We start from the raw sequence: 17,808 nt of genomic DNA on the forward strand, positions 1-17,808 counted from the left end.
TAATTCTGAATTGGATGCTTTTGCTATAAAGGATAATATTAAGATAAAAAGTGAAACTTGAATACATTCTGAGGAATAATTGGTAATAATATTATACATCAATAGATGGTTGTATTGTGGTTACATAGGAAAATATATTTCCTTTTTAATAAAAATACAAACTGATGCCTCATCATCCTGAATACTTTACTGTAGCAACTTACTCTCAAATACTTTTAGAAAAGTTCTTTGTACCACACTTGCAACTTCTGTATTAGTTTGAAAAAGATTCCAAATTAATTATATTACATAATATAGAGCCATTTAAAATCTGTATATACGTTGTACATATACATACATAGAGACCTATATATGTGTATGTATATATTAAAAATTGGTTAGATGTAGAATACTATCAACCCTTCTGAAATAAAAACTGACCAAAATAAGTACAGGGAAGTCCTGGCAGGCGGATTCTTAACCACTGCATGACAAGGGAAGTCCCAAGATAGTCAAAATTAAAAAAAAAAAAAAAATATATATATATATATATTATATTGGGACTTCCCTGGTGGCACAGTGGTTAGGAATCTGCCTGCCAATGCAGAAGACACGGGTTCGAGCACTGCTCTGGGAAGATCCCACATGCCGCGGCGCAACTAAGCCTGTGCGCCACAACTACTGAGCCTGTGCTCTAGAGCCCGTGTGCCACAACTACTGAGCCTGCGTGCCACAACTACTGAGCCTGAGCTCTAGAACCCGCGAGCCAAAACTACTAGGCCCGCGTGCCATAACTACTGAAGCCCGCACGCCTAGAGCTTGTGCTCCGCAACAAGAGAAGCCACCACAATGAGAAGCCCACGCACCGCAACAAAGAGTAGCCCCCAGTCACCGCAACTAGAGAAAGCTGCACACAGCAAGGAAGACCCAATGCAGTTAAAAAAAAAAAAAAAAGACACGTAGGGCTTCCCTAGTGGCGCAGTGGTTGAGAGTCTGCCTGCCGATTCAGGGGACACGGGTTTGTGTCCTGGTCCGGGAATATCCCACATGCCGCAGAGCAGCTAGGCCTGTGAGCCATGGCTGCTGAGCCTGCGCGTCCAGAGCCTGTGCTCCACAACGGGAGAGGCCACAACAGTGAGAGGCCCCGTACCGCAAAAAAAAAAAAAAAAAAAAAAAAAAAAAAAAAGTGAATTAATTTAAGTCAGATTTTGGTTGGTCAGAATTCAAATTCCTGACCCTTCAAAATTACAGCTGTGGTTCTTTTAAGAAAACTCACCTTATGAAAAAATCTGAATTTATAAAAGAAAAAGTGTCTTTGAATGCATAGGAACATGTGAACAACATTAAAAGGAATCTTCTAAATGAAATATATCTAAAATATCCTTCTTGGACTTCCCTCGTGGTGCAGTGGTTAAGAATCCGCCTGCCAATGCAGGGTACACGGGTTCGAGCCCTGGTCCGGGAAGATCCCACATGCTGTGGAGCAACTAAGCCCTTGCGCCACGACTACTCAGCCTGCGCTCTAGCCTCGAGCCACAACTACTGAGCCCACGTGCCACAACTATCGAAGCCCACGAGCCTAGAGCCTGTGCTCCACAACAAGAGAAGCTACTGCAATGAGAAGCCCACACACCGCAACAAAGAGTAGCCCCCACTCTCCACAACTAGAGAAAGCCCGTGGGCAGCAATGAAGACCCAACACAGCCAAAAATAAATAAATTTAAAATAAATAAATAAATAAAATATCCCTCTATTTACAAAGATTGCTTACCCTTTTTTGATGGAGTTCAGAAACTGCTGACTTGCACCATCAGAATAACTTCTGAAATCATCATTGACTGTGAATCCATTTTTCCATAATTTTATACTTACATCTGCCTGCAAAGCAGTAAGAAACAAAATGCATCATGTAATAAATGAAATGTACTAATAAACTAAAAGTCCCTTGAAACTTTCTTCTATCAGTGTATATTTTATATATCAATCTTTTCTTTAAAATAGAGATATAACTTACATAACATTGTATTAGTCTTAGGTATACAACATAATGGTTTGATACATATATCTATTGCAAAATGATTACAGAATAAGTGTAAACATCCATCACCACACACAGCTACAAATTTTTTAAATATACCATTCTTAACAGCAAGCTTCAAATGTAAAATATCAAAAATTACAATGTACACATAAAATATGGTTAACAATGAATAATATTTTAAAATAATTCATTAATAATTTTCTTTAAGAGAGGTCATTTGCAAAAATATTCTGTGCCCTGTCTTAGAGGACACTAAAGCTTTCTGGCCAGAACAGACTTCTCAACAGTTAGAGAAGAACTTTGAAATGACTTGAACATTAGACTTTGAACATTAAGAATAATAAAGGGGGAAAAAAAAACTATGAGTAATTAATGGCTATTCCTTCAAATATAAACTATCAGTGTTACTGTTATCAATATTTAATCTCTCAACATCTTGTTGATCATCTCCTAAGAACATTATTTATTCACTCATTCAATCAAAGAAGTCACTGTAGAAATATAGAAAGGTTCAGAAATACAGTAGAATGCAGGGATGCTTCAGGCTGAACACAGAAGGACTGAAAAATCCATTTAAGAAAATAGACTATTAGAGGCCTTCCCTTGTCTCTAGCATTTATTCATTCAGCATATGTTTATTGAGTGCCTAATACGTAACAGACACTCCATTAAGATGTTAGGGAAAACAGTCACAATAATGATAGCATATATTATTAGCCTGCCTGCCTATCTATCTGTCTGTCTATGTACTTACCTGAGAGAGCACTTGTGTGTACACTTACATGTACCAAACACTGTTTAAAGTACTTTCCCTACATATATTTATTTAATCCCTAAAATCTACAGAAGATGGGTATTATTATTATTATCCTTTTTATAGATGGGAAATTAGAAACACAGATCAATTAAATTGCCCAATATTACACAGTCAGTAAGGGTGGAGCTGGGGTTGGAATCCATACTCTTAACCACTATACTATATTACCTCTTTTTTTTTTACCTATAACCAAACTGCCAAGACTCTGCTCTCATGGTACTCACAGAAAAGAATGAGAACTAAAAAAATTGTACAAATGAACTTACTTACAGAACAGAAATAGAGTCACAGATGTAGGAAACAAACTTATGGTTACCAAGGGGGAAAGTGGCAGGGAGGGATAAATTGGGAGATTGGGAGTAACACATATATAAAACAGAAAACTAATAAGGACCTACAGTATAGCACAGGGAATTCTACTCAATACTCTGTAATAACCTATACAGGAAAAGAATCTAAAAAAGAGTGGATATATGTATATGTGTAACTGATTCACTTCGCTGTACAGCAGAAACTAATACAACATTGTAAATCAACTATAATCCAATAAAAATTAATTTAAAAAAAAGAAAAGAAAAGAATGAGAACAGAACAAATAGGAAAAGAGCACATAAAGATACTGAGGAGGGGAATTCCCTAGCAGTCCAGTGGTTAGGACCGGTACTTTCACTGCTGAGGGCCCAGGGTTCAATCCCTGGTCAGGGAACTATCCCACAAGCTGCATGCGCCAAAAAAAAAAAAAAAAAGAAGACACTGAGGAAAACAGAAGAAACTTAAACACAAAAATCCAAAAATGATAATTAATACACTTATATAAGAGAGGATGTTTGAAAGGGAGTAGGAGGGAATATTCAGTGAGCAAAAGAGCTCTTAGAAACTTAAAATGGAAATTAAATAAAAGGATTGAATATAAGGTTGAAGAAATATTACAATTAAAATAGAACAAAACAACGAAGAGGTGGAAAACAGGAGAAATAATAAGAGACTCAGTCCAAGAGATCCATTATTGGTGCCCGGGTCCGGGAAGATCCCACATGCCGCGGAGCGGCTGGGCCCGTGAGCCATGGCTGCTGGGCCTGCGTGTCCGGAGCCTGTGCTCCGCAACGGGAGAGGCCACAACAGTGAGAGGCCCGCATATCGCAAAAAAAATAATTAAAAAATAAATAAATAAATAAAAGGCAAATTAGAGTAAAGGGATCTCTTTAATGTCTGACTTCGAAAAGCCAGCTAGATTCTCATAATTGCTGCTGCCTTCAGTCTGCTGTGATATGGCATTTTGATTGAAGTACATTAAAAAAAAAAAAATCAAGCCTCAAACAGATACATAGTTGCAAAAAGTATTTTAATAGCTTTTCCAAGATACTACATCAAAATGTAGTAAGTAGTAGTATCTCAAAAGTTAGTTGAGGGCTTCCCTGGTGGCGCAGTGGTTGAGCGTCCGCCTGCCGATGCAGGGGACACAGGTTCGTGCCCCGGTCTGGGAAGATCCCACATGCCGCGGAGCGGCTAGGCCCGTGAGCCATGGCCACTGCGCCTGCGCGTCTGGAGCCTGTGCTCCGCAACGGGAGAGGCCACAACAGTGAGAGGCCCGCGTATTGCAAAAAAAAAAAAAAAAAAAAGTTAGTTGAAAACATCACACGGTAACACATATGTAGAATCTAAAAAACTGATACAAGTGAATATATTTACAAAACAGAAACAGACTCATAGATATAGAAAACAAACTTATGGCTACTGAAGGGGAAAGGTGGGGTGAGGAATAAATTAGGAGTTTGGGATTAACAGATAAACACTACTACATATAAAACAGATAAACAACAAGGGCCTCCTGCATAGCACAGGGAACTTATATTCACTAACTCGTAATAACCTATAATGAAAAAGAATATATATTACACATATTTTATATTATATATATCATATATATATTTTATGTACATTATATATATTATATATATATAAAAAAAACTGAATCACTTTACTGTACATCTGAAACTAACACAACTTTTTTCTTTTTTTGGCCACGCTGCGTGGCTTGTGGGATCTTAGCTCCCCAGTGAGGGACTGAACCTGTGCCCTCAGCAGGGAAAGTTCAGAGTCCTAACTACTGGACAGCCAGGGAATTTCCTAACACAACATTTTAAATCAACTGTACTTCAATTTAAAAAAAAAAAAAAGTTGAGGGACTTCCCTGGTAGCACAGTGGTTAAGAATTCGCCTGCCAATGCAGGGGACACAGGTTCGATCCCTGGTCTGGGAAGATCCCACATGCCGCGGAGAAACTAAGCCCGTGTGCCACAACTACAGAGCCTGCACTCTAGAGCCTGCAAGCCACAGCTACTGAGCCCATGTGCCACAACTACTGAAGACTGCGCGCCTAGAGCCTGTGCTCCGCAACAAGAGAAGCCATCGCAATGAGAAGTATGCACACTGCAACGAAGAGTAGCCCTCGCTCGCCGCAACTAGAGAAAGCCCACGTGCAACAACGAAGACCCAACGCAACCAAAAATAAATAAAAAATAAATAAATTTATTCAAAAAAAAAATTTAGTTGAGAATCTGAACATGGAATCTGAAACTTAAAGGTACATTTATTAATATGACAATAATCCTATCAGAAATATCTTTTAAGTTTTGGGAAGCTGTCAAGTGCATGATGGCAGATTATCAAAATTCTTACTTTCATGTAAAAAAGTTGATAAAATCATATCTTATCATTTGCAACAAATACTGTAAGTTGTTTCCCTTGAAGTGTCAGACTTACTTCATACATTTTGAGAAAATGTCTGCAGAATATCCAAGACTGAATCACTAGTTGTCTGTAAATCACTTTCATGTAAAAACAGTACACCATGAAAAAGCAGACTGTTCAGCTTGTATCTCAAGCAATGGTACTTTTCCTTAAGATACTTCTGTATACTGTAGAAATGTTTTACATACACTTCATATTTTATCACATAGAATATTTGTAAGATGTGTATTAAAGAGTTGGGATTTAATGAAATGTGTAAATTTTACTGCTTCATCAAGGAAATCTTTAATTGAAACGAGTGTTTTTTCCCCCTGCAAGTTCAAGGAAAGAATACAGTGTACAGAGTAGTGTCACTACCTCAATTCCTCCTAAGGTGCCAGTTTTGCCTACCATCGCTTTTGCAGTATCAGTGCAAACTCAACACAGTGAAAAAAATAATATCTTACTATTATTATGAAAACAGTTTTGACCTCTAAAGGGCCATATTTTGAGAAGCACTGGGAAAGAAAAAATTTATGGACACTTACCTGTTTCTTTTGTTCAGTGGGAGACAAACATTTGGCACCAACCTTCTGAGCTTCCTCAAAAAGGCTGTCAACAAAATATTCACAATTTGTTTGTTGATTATCACTAAGAGGTTGGTGGTCAGATCCTGTTTCACAAACCCTATACACACACACAAAAAAGAAAAATAAGCACTATTAACCACTAATTCTCTAAAAATTTACACAAATTGTTCTAGTTAAAGGATCTAGAGCTGACACGCTACCTCCACGCCTGCAGTTGAGACTCTCTTCTGAATTAACACAGTAGATAAGTGGCCTCGGCAAGTCATTAACACTTGCGGTCCAGAGCAGGGTTTTCTCAACTTCAGTCCATTGATATTTGGGGAGGGTTAATTCTTTGTTGGGCAGGCTGTCCTGTACACTGTAGGAAGTTTAGCAGCACCTGTGGCCGTTAACCACTAGATGCCAGTAGCATGGACATCCCCAACCCCCCAGTGTTATAATAATAAAAAACATCTTTAGACAACGCCAGATGGCCTCTGGGGGTGGGATGGGCAAAACTGCACCAGGTTGAAAACCACTGGTCCAGAGTAAAAAAACAACATGTTCTTTGTAAAGCTCTCAAAATGGCTTTAAAGGGGGTTACTATGTACTTTTTGGTAACACAAAGCACTCTTGAAACTAAAGGTAGTAAGGTGTGAGGAACAGTCATAATCATAGTTTTGCTCCTTTGCACACTTCAGAATGAAATTTCCCACTCAAGACTTTCATCTGTAGTGGTTTAATACTCTACTGGTTTTTTTTTTTCCTTTCTTTCTTTTTAAATTGAGGTACAACTGACATACAACATTATTTTAGTTTCAGATATACAATATAATAATTCAATGCTTGTATGTACTGAAAAATAATCACCACAATGTCTAGTTAATTGTTAACATCCATCACCATGCATAGTTACAGAATTTTTTCCTTGTGATAAGAACTTTCAAGATTTACTCTCTTGGCAACTTTCAGATGTGCAGTACAGTGTTATTAACTAAAGTCTCCATGATGTACATTATATCCCATGACTTATTTATTTTATAACTGGAAGTTTGTACCTTTTGACCACCTTCCTCCATTTTGCCCACCCCATCTACTGTTTTTGTATGTGTATGTGTGCTTATATTTTGTCATATAAGAAATATTACCTAAGAGTTTGTTTGATAAAAGGATGGTTTCTGGTTGATCTTTTCTAAAGTCACATAGAAAATTCATAAATGTACTGAGAGATAATTTCTCAGATTTCTCAGATAAGAATCAACACTTTTATAGTGCTTACACTGTGCCAGGATCTGCAAGGCAGATATTTTTATCCACATTTTATAGATAAGGAAAATGAGTCACAAAGAGGTTAAGTTACATGTTAGAGATTACACAGCTAGTAAGTGGCAGAAACAGAATTCAAACCCTGTTAATCTGTCTTCCAAGTCTATGCTCCTAGCCATGATACATTATAAAGCCTCTCTTAATAGCTAATATTTATTAAGCATTTATTAATACATGTTAGGAACTTTTCTAAGCGCTTTCAATGTGTTTACTCTTTCAATCTTCACAGTGACCTAAAAGGCACGTATTGGTTTGTTTGTGTTTTTTTAACATCTTTATTGGAGTATAATTGCTTTACAATGGTGTGTTAGTTTCTGCTTTATAACAAAGTGAATCAGTTATACATATACATATGTTCCCATATCTCTTCCCTCTTGCGTCTCCCTCCCTCCCACCCTCCCTAGCACATATGGTTTTTATCCTCATTTACTAGGTAAAGAAAAAGCTTAAGCAATTTGCCAAAGATGACAAAGCTATTGGTAGGCAGAGCTGGAAACTGAACTCAGGCTTCTAATGCCCCTACTCTTTTTCAATTTATTTATTTATTTATTATTTATTTTTGGCTGCGTTGGGTCTTCGTTGCTGAGCACGGGCTTTCTCTAGTTGTGGTGAGTGGGGGCTACTCTCCGTTGTGGTGCACAGGCTTCTCATTGCAGTGGCTTCTCTTGCTGCAGAGCATGGGCTCTAGGCGCGTGGGCTTCAGTGGCTGCGGCACGCGGGCTCGGTAGCTGTGGCTCGCGGGCTGTAGAGCACAGACTCAGTAGTTGTGGTGCACGGACTTAGTTGCTCCTCGGCATGTGGGATCTTCCTGGACCAGGACTCGAACCCGTGTCCCCTGCATTGGCAGGCAGATTCTTAACCACTGTGCCACCAGGGAATCCCCTATTATTATTTTTAAATTTTATTTATTTTATTTTTGGCTGCACTGGGTCTTCGTTGTTGCATGCAGGTGTTCTCTAGTTGCAGCGAGTGGGTGCTACTCTTTGTTGCGGTGCACAGGCTTCTCACTGTGGTGGCTTCTCTTGTTGCGGAGCACAAGCTCTAGGCGTGTGGGCTTCAGTAGCTGTGGCGCTTGGGCTCAGTAGCTGTGGCTCACAGGCTCTAGAGCGCAGGCTCAGTAGTTGTGGTGCACAGGCTTAGCTGCTCTGTGGCATGTGGGATTTTCCCCGACCAGGGCTTGAACCTGTGTCCCCTGCACTGGCAGGCAAATTCTTAACCCCTGCACTACCAGGGAAGCCCCTTACTAATTATTTAAATTCAAAGTATTGATACATATTATAACATTATAAAGCTTGAAAACATTATGCTAAATGAAAGAAGCCAGTCACAAAAGACCCCATATTCTATGATTCCACATATATGAAATGCTCAGAATAAGCAAATCTATAGAGACAAATCTATAGAGACAGAGAGTGTATCATTGGTTGTCAGGCGTAAGACACAGGAGAATGGGGTATGACTGCTAATAGGTATGGGGTTTCTCTCTGGGTGATGTAAATGTTATAAAACTGACTGTGGTAATGGTTTCACAACTCTATGAATGTACTAAAACCCACTTAATTGTATACTTTTTTTTTTTTGGCTGCATTGCATCTTCGTTGCTGCAAGCGGGGGCTACTCTGCGTTGCAGTGCGCAGGCTTCTCCTTGCGGTGGCTTCTCTTGTTGCAGAGCACAGGCTCCAGGCGTGCAGGCTTCAGTAGTTGCAGCACGTGGGCTCAGTAGTTGTGGCTCAAGGGCACTAGAGTGCAGGCTCAGTAGTTGTGGCACACGGGCTTAGGTGTTCTGCGGCACGTGGGATCTTCCCGGACCAGGGATCAAACCCCTGTCCCCTTGCATTGGCAGGCGGATTCTTAACCACTGTGCCACCAGGGAAGTCCCTGAATTGTATACTTTAAATGGATGAGTTATATGGTATGTGAATTACATCTCCACAAAACTGTTAGAAGTCCTAAGTTAATCTTACTCTTTAAAATCAGTCATTCAAGGCTTCCCTGGTGGCTCAGTGGTTAAGAATCTGCCTGCCAATGCAGAAGACACGGGTTTGAGCCCTGGTCTGGGAAGATCTCATATGCTGTGGAGCAACTAAGCCCGGGCGCCACAACTACTGAGCCTGCGCTCTAGAGCCTGTGAGCCACGACTACTGAAGCCCACACATGTAGAGCCCGTGCTCTGCAACAAGAGAAGCCACCGCAATGAGAAGCCTGCACACCGCAACAACGAGTAGCCCCCGCTCACTGCAACTAGAGAAAGCCCACGCGCAGCAATGAAGACACAACACAGCCAAAAATTAATAAACAAAAAATTTTTTAAAAATTAGTCATTCAACTGGGGCTTCTGTGGTGGCCCAGTGGTTAAAACTCCGTGCTTCCACTGCAGGGGGTACAGGTTGGATCCCTGGTTGGGGAAGTTCTGCAAGCCACAAGGTGCGGCAAAAATAAATAAGTAAATAAGCAAGCCATTCAACTTATTTCTCTGTAGAAAAGAGTTAACATAGCAGGCCTAACTGTTGCTATCCTTCTTACTTTTCTCATGAGAGTATGGAATTTTAATATGTGCCTAGTCCCCAGTATAAACCCTAGGCTCATTTCCAATGAACTTCCCTGGTAGACAACATCTCACACGTGCTATATAACTTATTACTGGAGGAATTAAGTGTGTGTCCTGGTGGCTCCACTGGGCAAGGACTCTTAGAAGCTTATGCCTGGTTTCCCCTGGACTTCACCCTCTTGCAAAGTATCTTTTCATTGCAATAAAGCTTAGTCATTAGTATGACTATTGGCTGAATCCTGTGAATCCTCTAAGCAAATCATCACATCTGGAGGCAGTCTTAGGGGCTCCTGACATAACCTCACAATTATATAGTTAGTATCAGATATTTATATAAAACAGTAAGTACTCTACTGAAAAAATAATAAATAATATTTGTTCGGTATAGAAAGTGTTCACAAAGTATTTGTAAATACTTACCTGTCTCCTTAAATGGACTATGAATGAAAGATATTTACCTTTTCAAGTATTTAAAACAAAGAACATAATACAAAAATAAATATTCCACTTCAGAGAAGTGAGAATAAAGAATTTTGTATTAATAAGAACGACAGACTTTGCATCTACCATTTATTGGGTGCCTGCTATATGCTAATACGATGCTCAGTGCTTTAAATTGGCTATCTAATTCTTATAAAAACCTTTCAGGTACCTATGTACACCTCCTCCTTTTTATTTCTTATTTTATTTTATTTTTTTTTGCAGTACGCAAGCCTCTCACCATTGTGGCCTCTCCTGCCACGGAGCACAGGCTCCGGATGCGCAGGTTCAGCGGCCATGGCTCACGGGCCCAGCCGCTCCACGGCATGTGGGATCTTCCCAGACCGGGGCACGAACCCGTGTCCCCTGCATTGGCAGGCAGACTCTCAACCACTGGGCCACCAGGGAAGCCCAACCTCCTTTTTAGATGAGATACTGAAGCTCAAAGAATCTACCTAAGTTGCTCAAATGCCAGAGAAGTAATGTTAAGACAGAGATGGGATTCAAACCTAGGTTTATCTGATTCCAAAGCCCTTATATTTCCACTATGACTTCAAGATAGTATAACACAAGAGGCTAATGAAGTAATAAATAGTTACTTTAATTTTCCTCTTAAATAACAGAAAGAATATGTGGGCAGAGAGAAATTTAATACTTAAAAAAATTAATCACAAAAAGATTTATAACTTGACTAAAATCCATTTAATGCAGCTATGGAAAAAAAACTTTAAAGTACATTACTATTAGGTATTTAACAGACAATCATAATGAAAACTAAGTCAGTGAAATGTAAAAACAGAGAAAGACGGTAACAAAGGCATTAATAACAAAGAAAATGCATAAATTAACTCACCATTCTTCCTTTATACTTTCAAGATTATCTACTTCTTTCATTCTCTTTTGCCTTACTGTAAAAGTAAAAAGAAAAATAAGGTAAAGTTCTTAATACAGTATTTTAAATAAATTCATTCCAGCGTATGCAGTAAGATTCTTTACCATTAAGTTATTATGTACTCCTAAAGTAGCACTAAAGGGGTCTTAAGAACAAGTGATCTAACTAAAAGCTGTCACTTTCACTTAAAGTAAAGCAATAAAAAGTAAATTTTGGGTTCGGATAATCTGACAAAAGAAAGATTTCATAAAAGTTATGATGAGGGCAATTCCGGGGCGGTCTAGTGGTTAGGACTCTGTGCTTTTACTACCAAGGGCCCATGTTCAATCACTGGTTGGGAAACTAAGATCCTGCAAGTGCTCGCGGCCAAAAAAAATTTATGATGAAAAATAATGTATGCTTTGGTTTAATAACAAACAAAAGTGAATGTAAACATTTCACTCAATCTCCAATAGTAACAAAATATCAAATCAATATAAACTCATTCTTTTTTTCCAATGTAGATGATTTTTGTCAAAATTTCTTTAAAACATCTTTATTAGAGTATAATTGCTTTACAATGGTATGTTAGTTTCTGCTTTATAACTAAGAGTATCAGTTATACATATACATATGTCCCCATATCTCTTCCCTCTTGCATCTCCCTCCCTCCCACCCTCCCTATCCCACCCCTCTAGGTGGTCACAAAGCACCGAGCTGATCTCCCTGTGCTATGCAGCTGCTTCCCACTAGCTATCTGTTTTACGTTTCGTAGTGTATATATGTCCATGCCACTCTCTCACTTTGTCCCAGCTTACCCTTCCTCCTCCCCATATCCTCAAGTCCATTCTCTAGTAGGTCTGCAGAGTCTGTCACACAGAGTGAAGTAAGTCAGAAAGAGACAAACAAATACCGTATGCTAACACATATATATGGAATCTAAAAAAAAACAGAAAAAAAAAAAGACCAAAAAATGGTCAGAAGAACCTAGGGGCAAAACGGGAATAAAACAGAGCTCCTCCACAACAAGAGGAGCAACCTCAATGAGAAGCCCACGCACAGCAACAAAGACCCAATGCAGCCAAAAATAAATTAATCAATTTTTTTAAAAATGGAGAGAAGCAAGGGTGAAAAGTTATTTTTGGGGGGGTAAAAAACTGGATTATTTTCTCTCTTTCCCAAACTTTCTGCAATACTCTTGCCCTTACAACAAAAATAATATAAGAAATAAGGAAACAAATGGATGTTTAAAAGAGTCCAAGCCATCTGCCCTTTGAGAGGTCCTGAAAGCAATGACAGACTAGAAGCAATAAGCATACCAAAAGCCTACATCTTGGCTTCTAAATATAATTTTCCAAGAAAAGGAATCATGGCTCCTTAGAGAAAAGGCTGATTCCAGGGCTGGGACAGAGAAAGAACAAATGAGCCCGAAATATCTTGCACCAGAAAGTAAGACGGTGCTCAGTGAATGATGAAGACATATCAAAAGGACACTGAAGCCACCTGAAGGGGTTCCCACTGGACAAGTCTGGGAAATGGAACATCAAAGTAAATAATGATACTAATGGATTATAACTCACTGAATAAAACAGAAACCCATGAGGAGTCCATACTATTAGATCTTAAAAAAATCAGGAAAAGATGGACTTGTAAATAAATTCAACAGTCATATGGAATCACCATTACCAAGATAAATTCCAGATATATCCAAGATCTAAAATTTAAAAATTGAACCTGAGGGTGATGTCAGCAAAATGAAAGAATAGGCAGCTCCAAGCTCCTGTCCCCACAGAAACATTGAAAAACAAGCAGAAACTATTAGAACCAACTTAGAACTCTGGAAAGTAGTCAAAGGTTTACAGCTATCAAGCAAATGATGAATCAAGAAAAATACAACTTAAAAACAGCAGGGAAAACAAACCAATTCAAAACTGGGCAAAGGATGTGAACAGACATTTCTCCAAAGAAGAAATATGAGTAGACAATAAGCACATGAACAGGATGCTCAACATCACTAGTCACAATGAGATACCACTTTATACACATCATAATAGCTATTATTTAATAAAACAAAAATAATAAGTGCTGACAGGGATGTGGAGAAATTAGAACACCGGAATATTGCTGGTGGAAATGTAAAACGGTACAGCTGCTGTAGAAAAGGATTTGGTGGTTGAGGCATTATTCACAATAGCCAAGAAGTGGAAATAATCCAGATGTCCATCAACAGATGAATGTCTCAACAAAATGTGGTATATACATATAATGGAATATTAATTAGCCATCAAAAGGAATGAAGTTTTGATACATACTACAACACGAATAAACCTTGAAAATATTAAGTGAATTAAGTCAAACACAAAAGGACAAATACTGCATGATTCTAGTTACATTCATATTTCATACAAAGCAAATTCATAGAGATAGAGAAGTAAAATAGAGGTTTTTAGGGACTGGGAGAAGAGAGGAATGTGGAATTACTGCATAACGGGCACAGAGTTTCTGTTTGGGACCATGAAGAAGTCTTGGAAATGGACAGTGGTAATGGTTACACACCACTGTGAATATTATTAATGCTGCTGAATTGTACACTTAAAATTGGTTAAGATGGCAAATTTTATGTTATATATGTATGTATTTTACCACAATAAAAAAAACTTTAAAAAAAAGGCAAACTTTTTTTTTTTTTTTGTGGTAGGGGGGCCTCTCACTGTTGTGGCCTCTCCCGTTGCGGAGCACAGGCTCCGGACGCGCAGGCTCAGTGGCCGTGGCTCACAGGCCTAGCTGTTCTGCAGCATGTGGGATCCTCCCGGACCGGGGCACGAACCCGTGTCCCCTGCATCGGCAGGCGGACTCTCAACCACTGCGCCACCAGGGAAGCCCAGCAGGTGGATTCTTAACCACTGCACCACCAGAGAAGCCCCTGTCCATGTTATATGCAGAATCGAGTCCAGTTCCACACTGAGGTCTCTTTTCCCCTATCACAATAGTTCCTGAACATAATCTGGTTTCACTGATTTAACTGCTGTCCAGCTCTGTTTCTTCTTTGACATGTATACCTAGAAATCCCATTATCTAAAAATCCATCCCAATGATACTTTAGCAAAAGTATAAAAAGGTGAATACACTACACTATTCACTGTAGTATTATTTACAGCATTGATTGTAACAGCAAAACCTGTAAAAAGCCTCAACTTGTCCATTAACAGGACTTCTTTTTTTTTTTTTTTTTTTTTTTTTGCAGTACGCAGGCCTCTCACTGCCGCGGCCTCCCCCGCCGCGGAGCACAGGCTCTGGACGCGCAGGCCCAGCGGCCACGGCCAACGGGCCCAGCCGCTCCGCGGCATGCGGGATCCTCCTGGACCAGGGCACGAACCTGCGTCCCCTTCATCGGCAGGCAGACTCCCAACCACTGCGCCACCAGGGAAGCCCCTAATAGGGACTTCTTGAATAAACTATGGTAAATCCACACAGTGGGATGTGCTGTTAAGTGAAAAAAGCAAAATGGAGAAAAATATGTATGATATGGTACTGTTTATCTAAGAAAGAGGTGAACATGAATATATGTATATTTGTTTACATTAGGAAAAAATGAAAAAGTAAACCAAAAAATAAATAATAAGGTTACTTATAAAGTGGGAGAGAGTGCACTGGGTGAAGGGAGTAAGGGCAGAAGCTGGATTTCTCTGAATGTATCTTGTTTTTTAGATCAACTTTGGACCCATGTAAATATTTTATGTACTTATAAAACAAAGTTAAACTTTAAAAAAGCAATCCCTAAAAACTGAAAGTAAAAATGAAACGAATTAACTGAACTGACAGAGAGGAATTATTTCACGTAAATTTAAAACATGGTAATTTTACCATATATCCTAGTGGGATGAACCCAAAGAGGAAAAATGAAGTTTCTAGTAGTCATATTATTAGCAATAATATATTAGTATTGTTTATATGAAAAGTATGGTATAAAGATAAAGCAGTGGGTCTCAACCAGGAGGCAATAGTGCCCCTAAGAAGATATCTGGCAATGGCCGGAGGCATTTTTGGGCTGTCACAACAACTGAGGTGGAGGGTGCTACTGGTATCTAGTAGATGAGGTTAGGGATGCTGCTGAAAATCCTACAATGCACAAGACAGCCCCCACAAGAAAGTATTGCCCAAAATGTTAACAGTGTTGAAGTTGAGAGACGCTGAGATAAAGCAAAGAAGTAATTATGATCTGTCCCTAAAAACCAAGATTTTTTTTCAGAGTAAGAGTAAAGAGATAGAAATATAAAAATCAAAGAAGCCAAGCAAAAATCCTGTAATTCTATATTTTAAATCAGAAACATCATTATGAACATCATCATTTCTCTTAAGAAAATACATAGTAGCTCTGTCCACTGAAAAGGCCAAAAAGCAATAAGCAATCAGACAACAATGAGCACAGCACACCTACCGCCCAGATTTGTGGTCTCCAGATACTATTTCCCACCAAAAGGAATCAGTTTCTTAGAGAAATGGCTGTCTCCAGGTCTGGGGCAAGAAATATGCACTTTATGCCTTGTATTGACATCTTGGATTAATGTCAAAAGGAATCAGAAGTTGGGAATTCCCTGGCAGTCCACAGGTTAGGACTCGATGCTTTCACTGCGGGGGCCTGGGTTCGATCCCTGGTCAGGGAACTAGGATCTCCCAGGCCGCGAGGCACAGCCAGAAAAAACAAAACAAAATGAAAGAAAGGATTCAGAAGTCAGTTTGAAAAGGCTACCATTGGTGAAAGATGGGACTGAAAAACAGCTACATGAATTGAAACACATCAAGTACAAGTTCATATTGATACTCATTAAAACACAGAAACTCATTCACTGGTCATCTTTCCAGAACAGTAGGGTACCAACTTATTTTGAAAACTGGCAAATAAGGGAAAGAATCAAGTATTCACCCTGCCTTTCCTGTATGAACTAACTCAGAGTAATCAAAGAGTTAATAAAAGAAGTTTCCTTTATAAATGAATGCAGCTAAATGAAGGTTTATAGAATTAGAGTATCTCCAATTTGCAACCCCTAATGCAAACAGACCTAGGCAATGATATCAATGGCTGCTAACATCACACAAAGAAAACAGACATAAATATATGCCTCAGTGTGAAAGCTCAAACCACCACGTGTGAAGCCTTCTTTCTAAAAATGAAACTGAATCCATTCAAGCCTCTAGGTCTAAACATCAGATTACAGGAAATATAGGGCACAGAGGAACATGATCAGATGACATCACAGGGACACAATCAACAAAATCCAGAACTCGGGAAATTCTTCAGGAGAAATGATCCATTTTCAATATATATATTACCAGGGAGAAAAAAGAAGTAGAAATAATCTTTTTAAATATTTAAGAGATATATCAATTAATTACAACATATGGACCATATTTATGTTATTATTTAAAGAAACTAAATGGAAAAAAGCTATGAATCAGGAACATTTGAACACTGGATGGATATTTGATGATATGTGGAGTAATTGTTAATTTTAAAGGTGTGACAATGGGATTGTAGCTTTTTAATAAATTTATTTTTTTGTATATATTTTTATTTTTGCCTGCGTTGGGTCTTCTTTGCTGCGCACGAGCTTTCTCTAGTTGCAGTGAGCAGGGGCTCCTCTTCGTTGCGGTGTGTGGGCTTCTCATTGCGGTAGCTTCTCTTGTTGCGGAGCACGAGCTCTAGGCATGCACGGGCTTCAGTAGTTGTGGCATGTGGGCTCAGTAGTTGTGGCTCGCAGGCTCTAGAGTGCAGGCTCAACAGTTGTGGCGCACGGGCTTAGTTGCTCCGCGGCATGTGGGTTCTTCCCGGACCAGGGCTCGAACCCATGTCCCCTGCATTAGCAGGTGAATTCTTAACCACTGACCCACCAGGCAAGTCCCCTGTAGCTTTTTAAAGTACTTGTTTTAGGGACTTCCCTGGCAGTCAAGTGGTTAAGACTCCGTGCTTCCACTGCAGGAGGCATGGGTTCGATCCCTGGTCAGGGAACTAAGATCCTGAATGCTGTGTGGTGAGGTCAAAAATAAATAAATAAAGTATTTGTTTTAGCTACATACTGAAATATCTAGATGAAATCCAATAACTAGAATTTGCTGCAAAATAATCAAGTGGAGTGAGAAGTGGAGGGAGTATAATTGAAACCAAAATGGCTATGACTTGATAATTAGTGAAGCTGGGTAATGAGTATACATGGGAGTTTACTATTCTCCACATTTTTATATATGTTTGAAATTTTCATAATAAAAATTGGGATAAAAGAACTATCTTAAAAATATATACATGTAGAGTTGTACAATGTCATTTCATTAGCTTCTTAAAAGGCAGTACTTTTGCTCTATCAGTAATGTGAAGTGGGGAAAAGTACTATGAACTCATATTTAAAGTGATGAACATGAGAAATAGATTGATCATGTTTAGGATAAAGATAC

The 17,808-nt window shown here is 39.0% G+C and overlaps 1 protein-coding gene across 7 annotated transcripts in view; it reads right to left on the reverse strand.

Annotated features, from left to right (window-relative positions):
* The window catches only part of UBXN2A (UBX domain protein 2A), a 40,580-nt gene that overhangs the window by 12,256 nt on the left and 10,516 nt on the right, over positions 1 to 17,808 (reverse strand). For all 7 annotated transcript variants that reach the window (XR_004482442.2, XM_033425041.2, XM_033425038.2 and 4 more), the window contains 3 exons: positions 11,344 to 11,398; positions 6,116 to 6,254; positions 1,751 to 1,857 (listed from right to left, as the gene is read on the reverse strand). Coding sequence is in view for 6 of the 7 variants with exons in the window: in XM_033425041.2 (XP_033280932.1) it covers positions 1,751 to 1,857; positions 6,116 to 6,254; positions 11,344 to 11,398 (301 nt within the window). In the remaining variant the exon portion in view is untranslated. The remainder of the gene's footprint in view (positions 1 to 1,750; positions 1,858 to 6,115; positions 6,255 to 11,343; positions 11,399 to 17,808) is intronic.

This window comes from Orcinus orca, chromosome 13 (assembly GCF_937001465.1).
Source record: "Orcinus orca chromosome 13, mOrcOrc1.1, whole genome shotgun sequence".
In the NCBI taxonomy this organism is placed as follows: Eukaryota; Metazoa; Chordata; class Mammalia; order Artiodactyla; family Delphinidae; genus Orcinus; species Orcinus orca.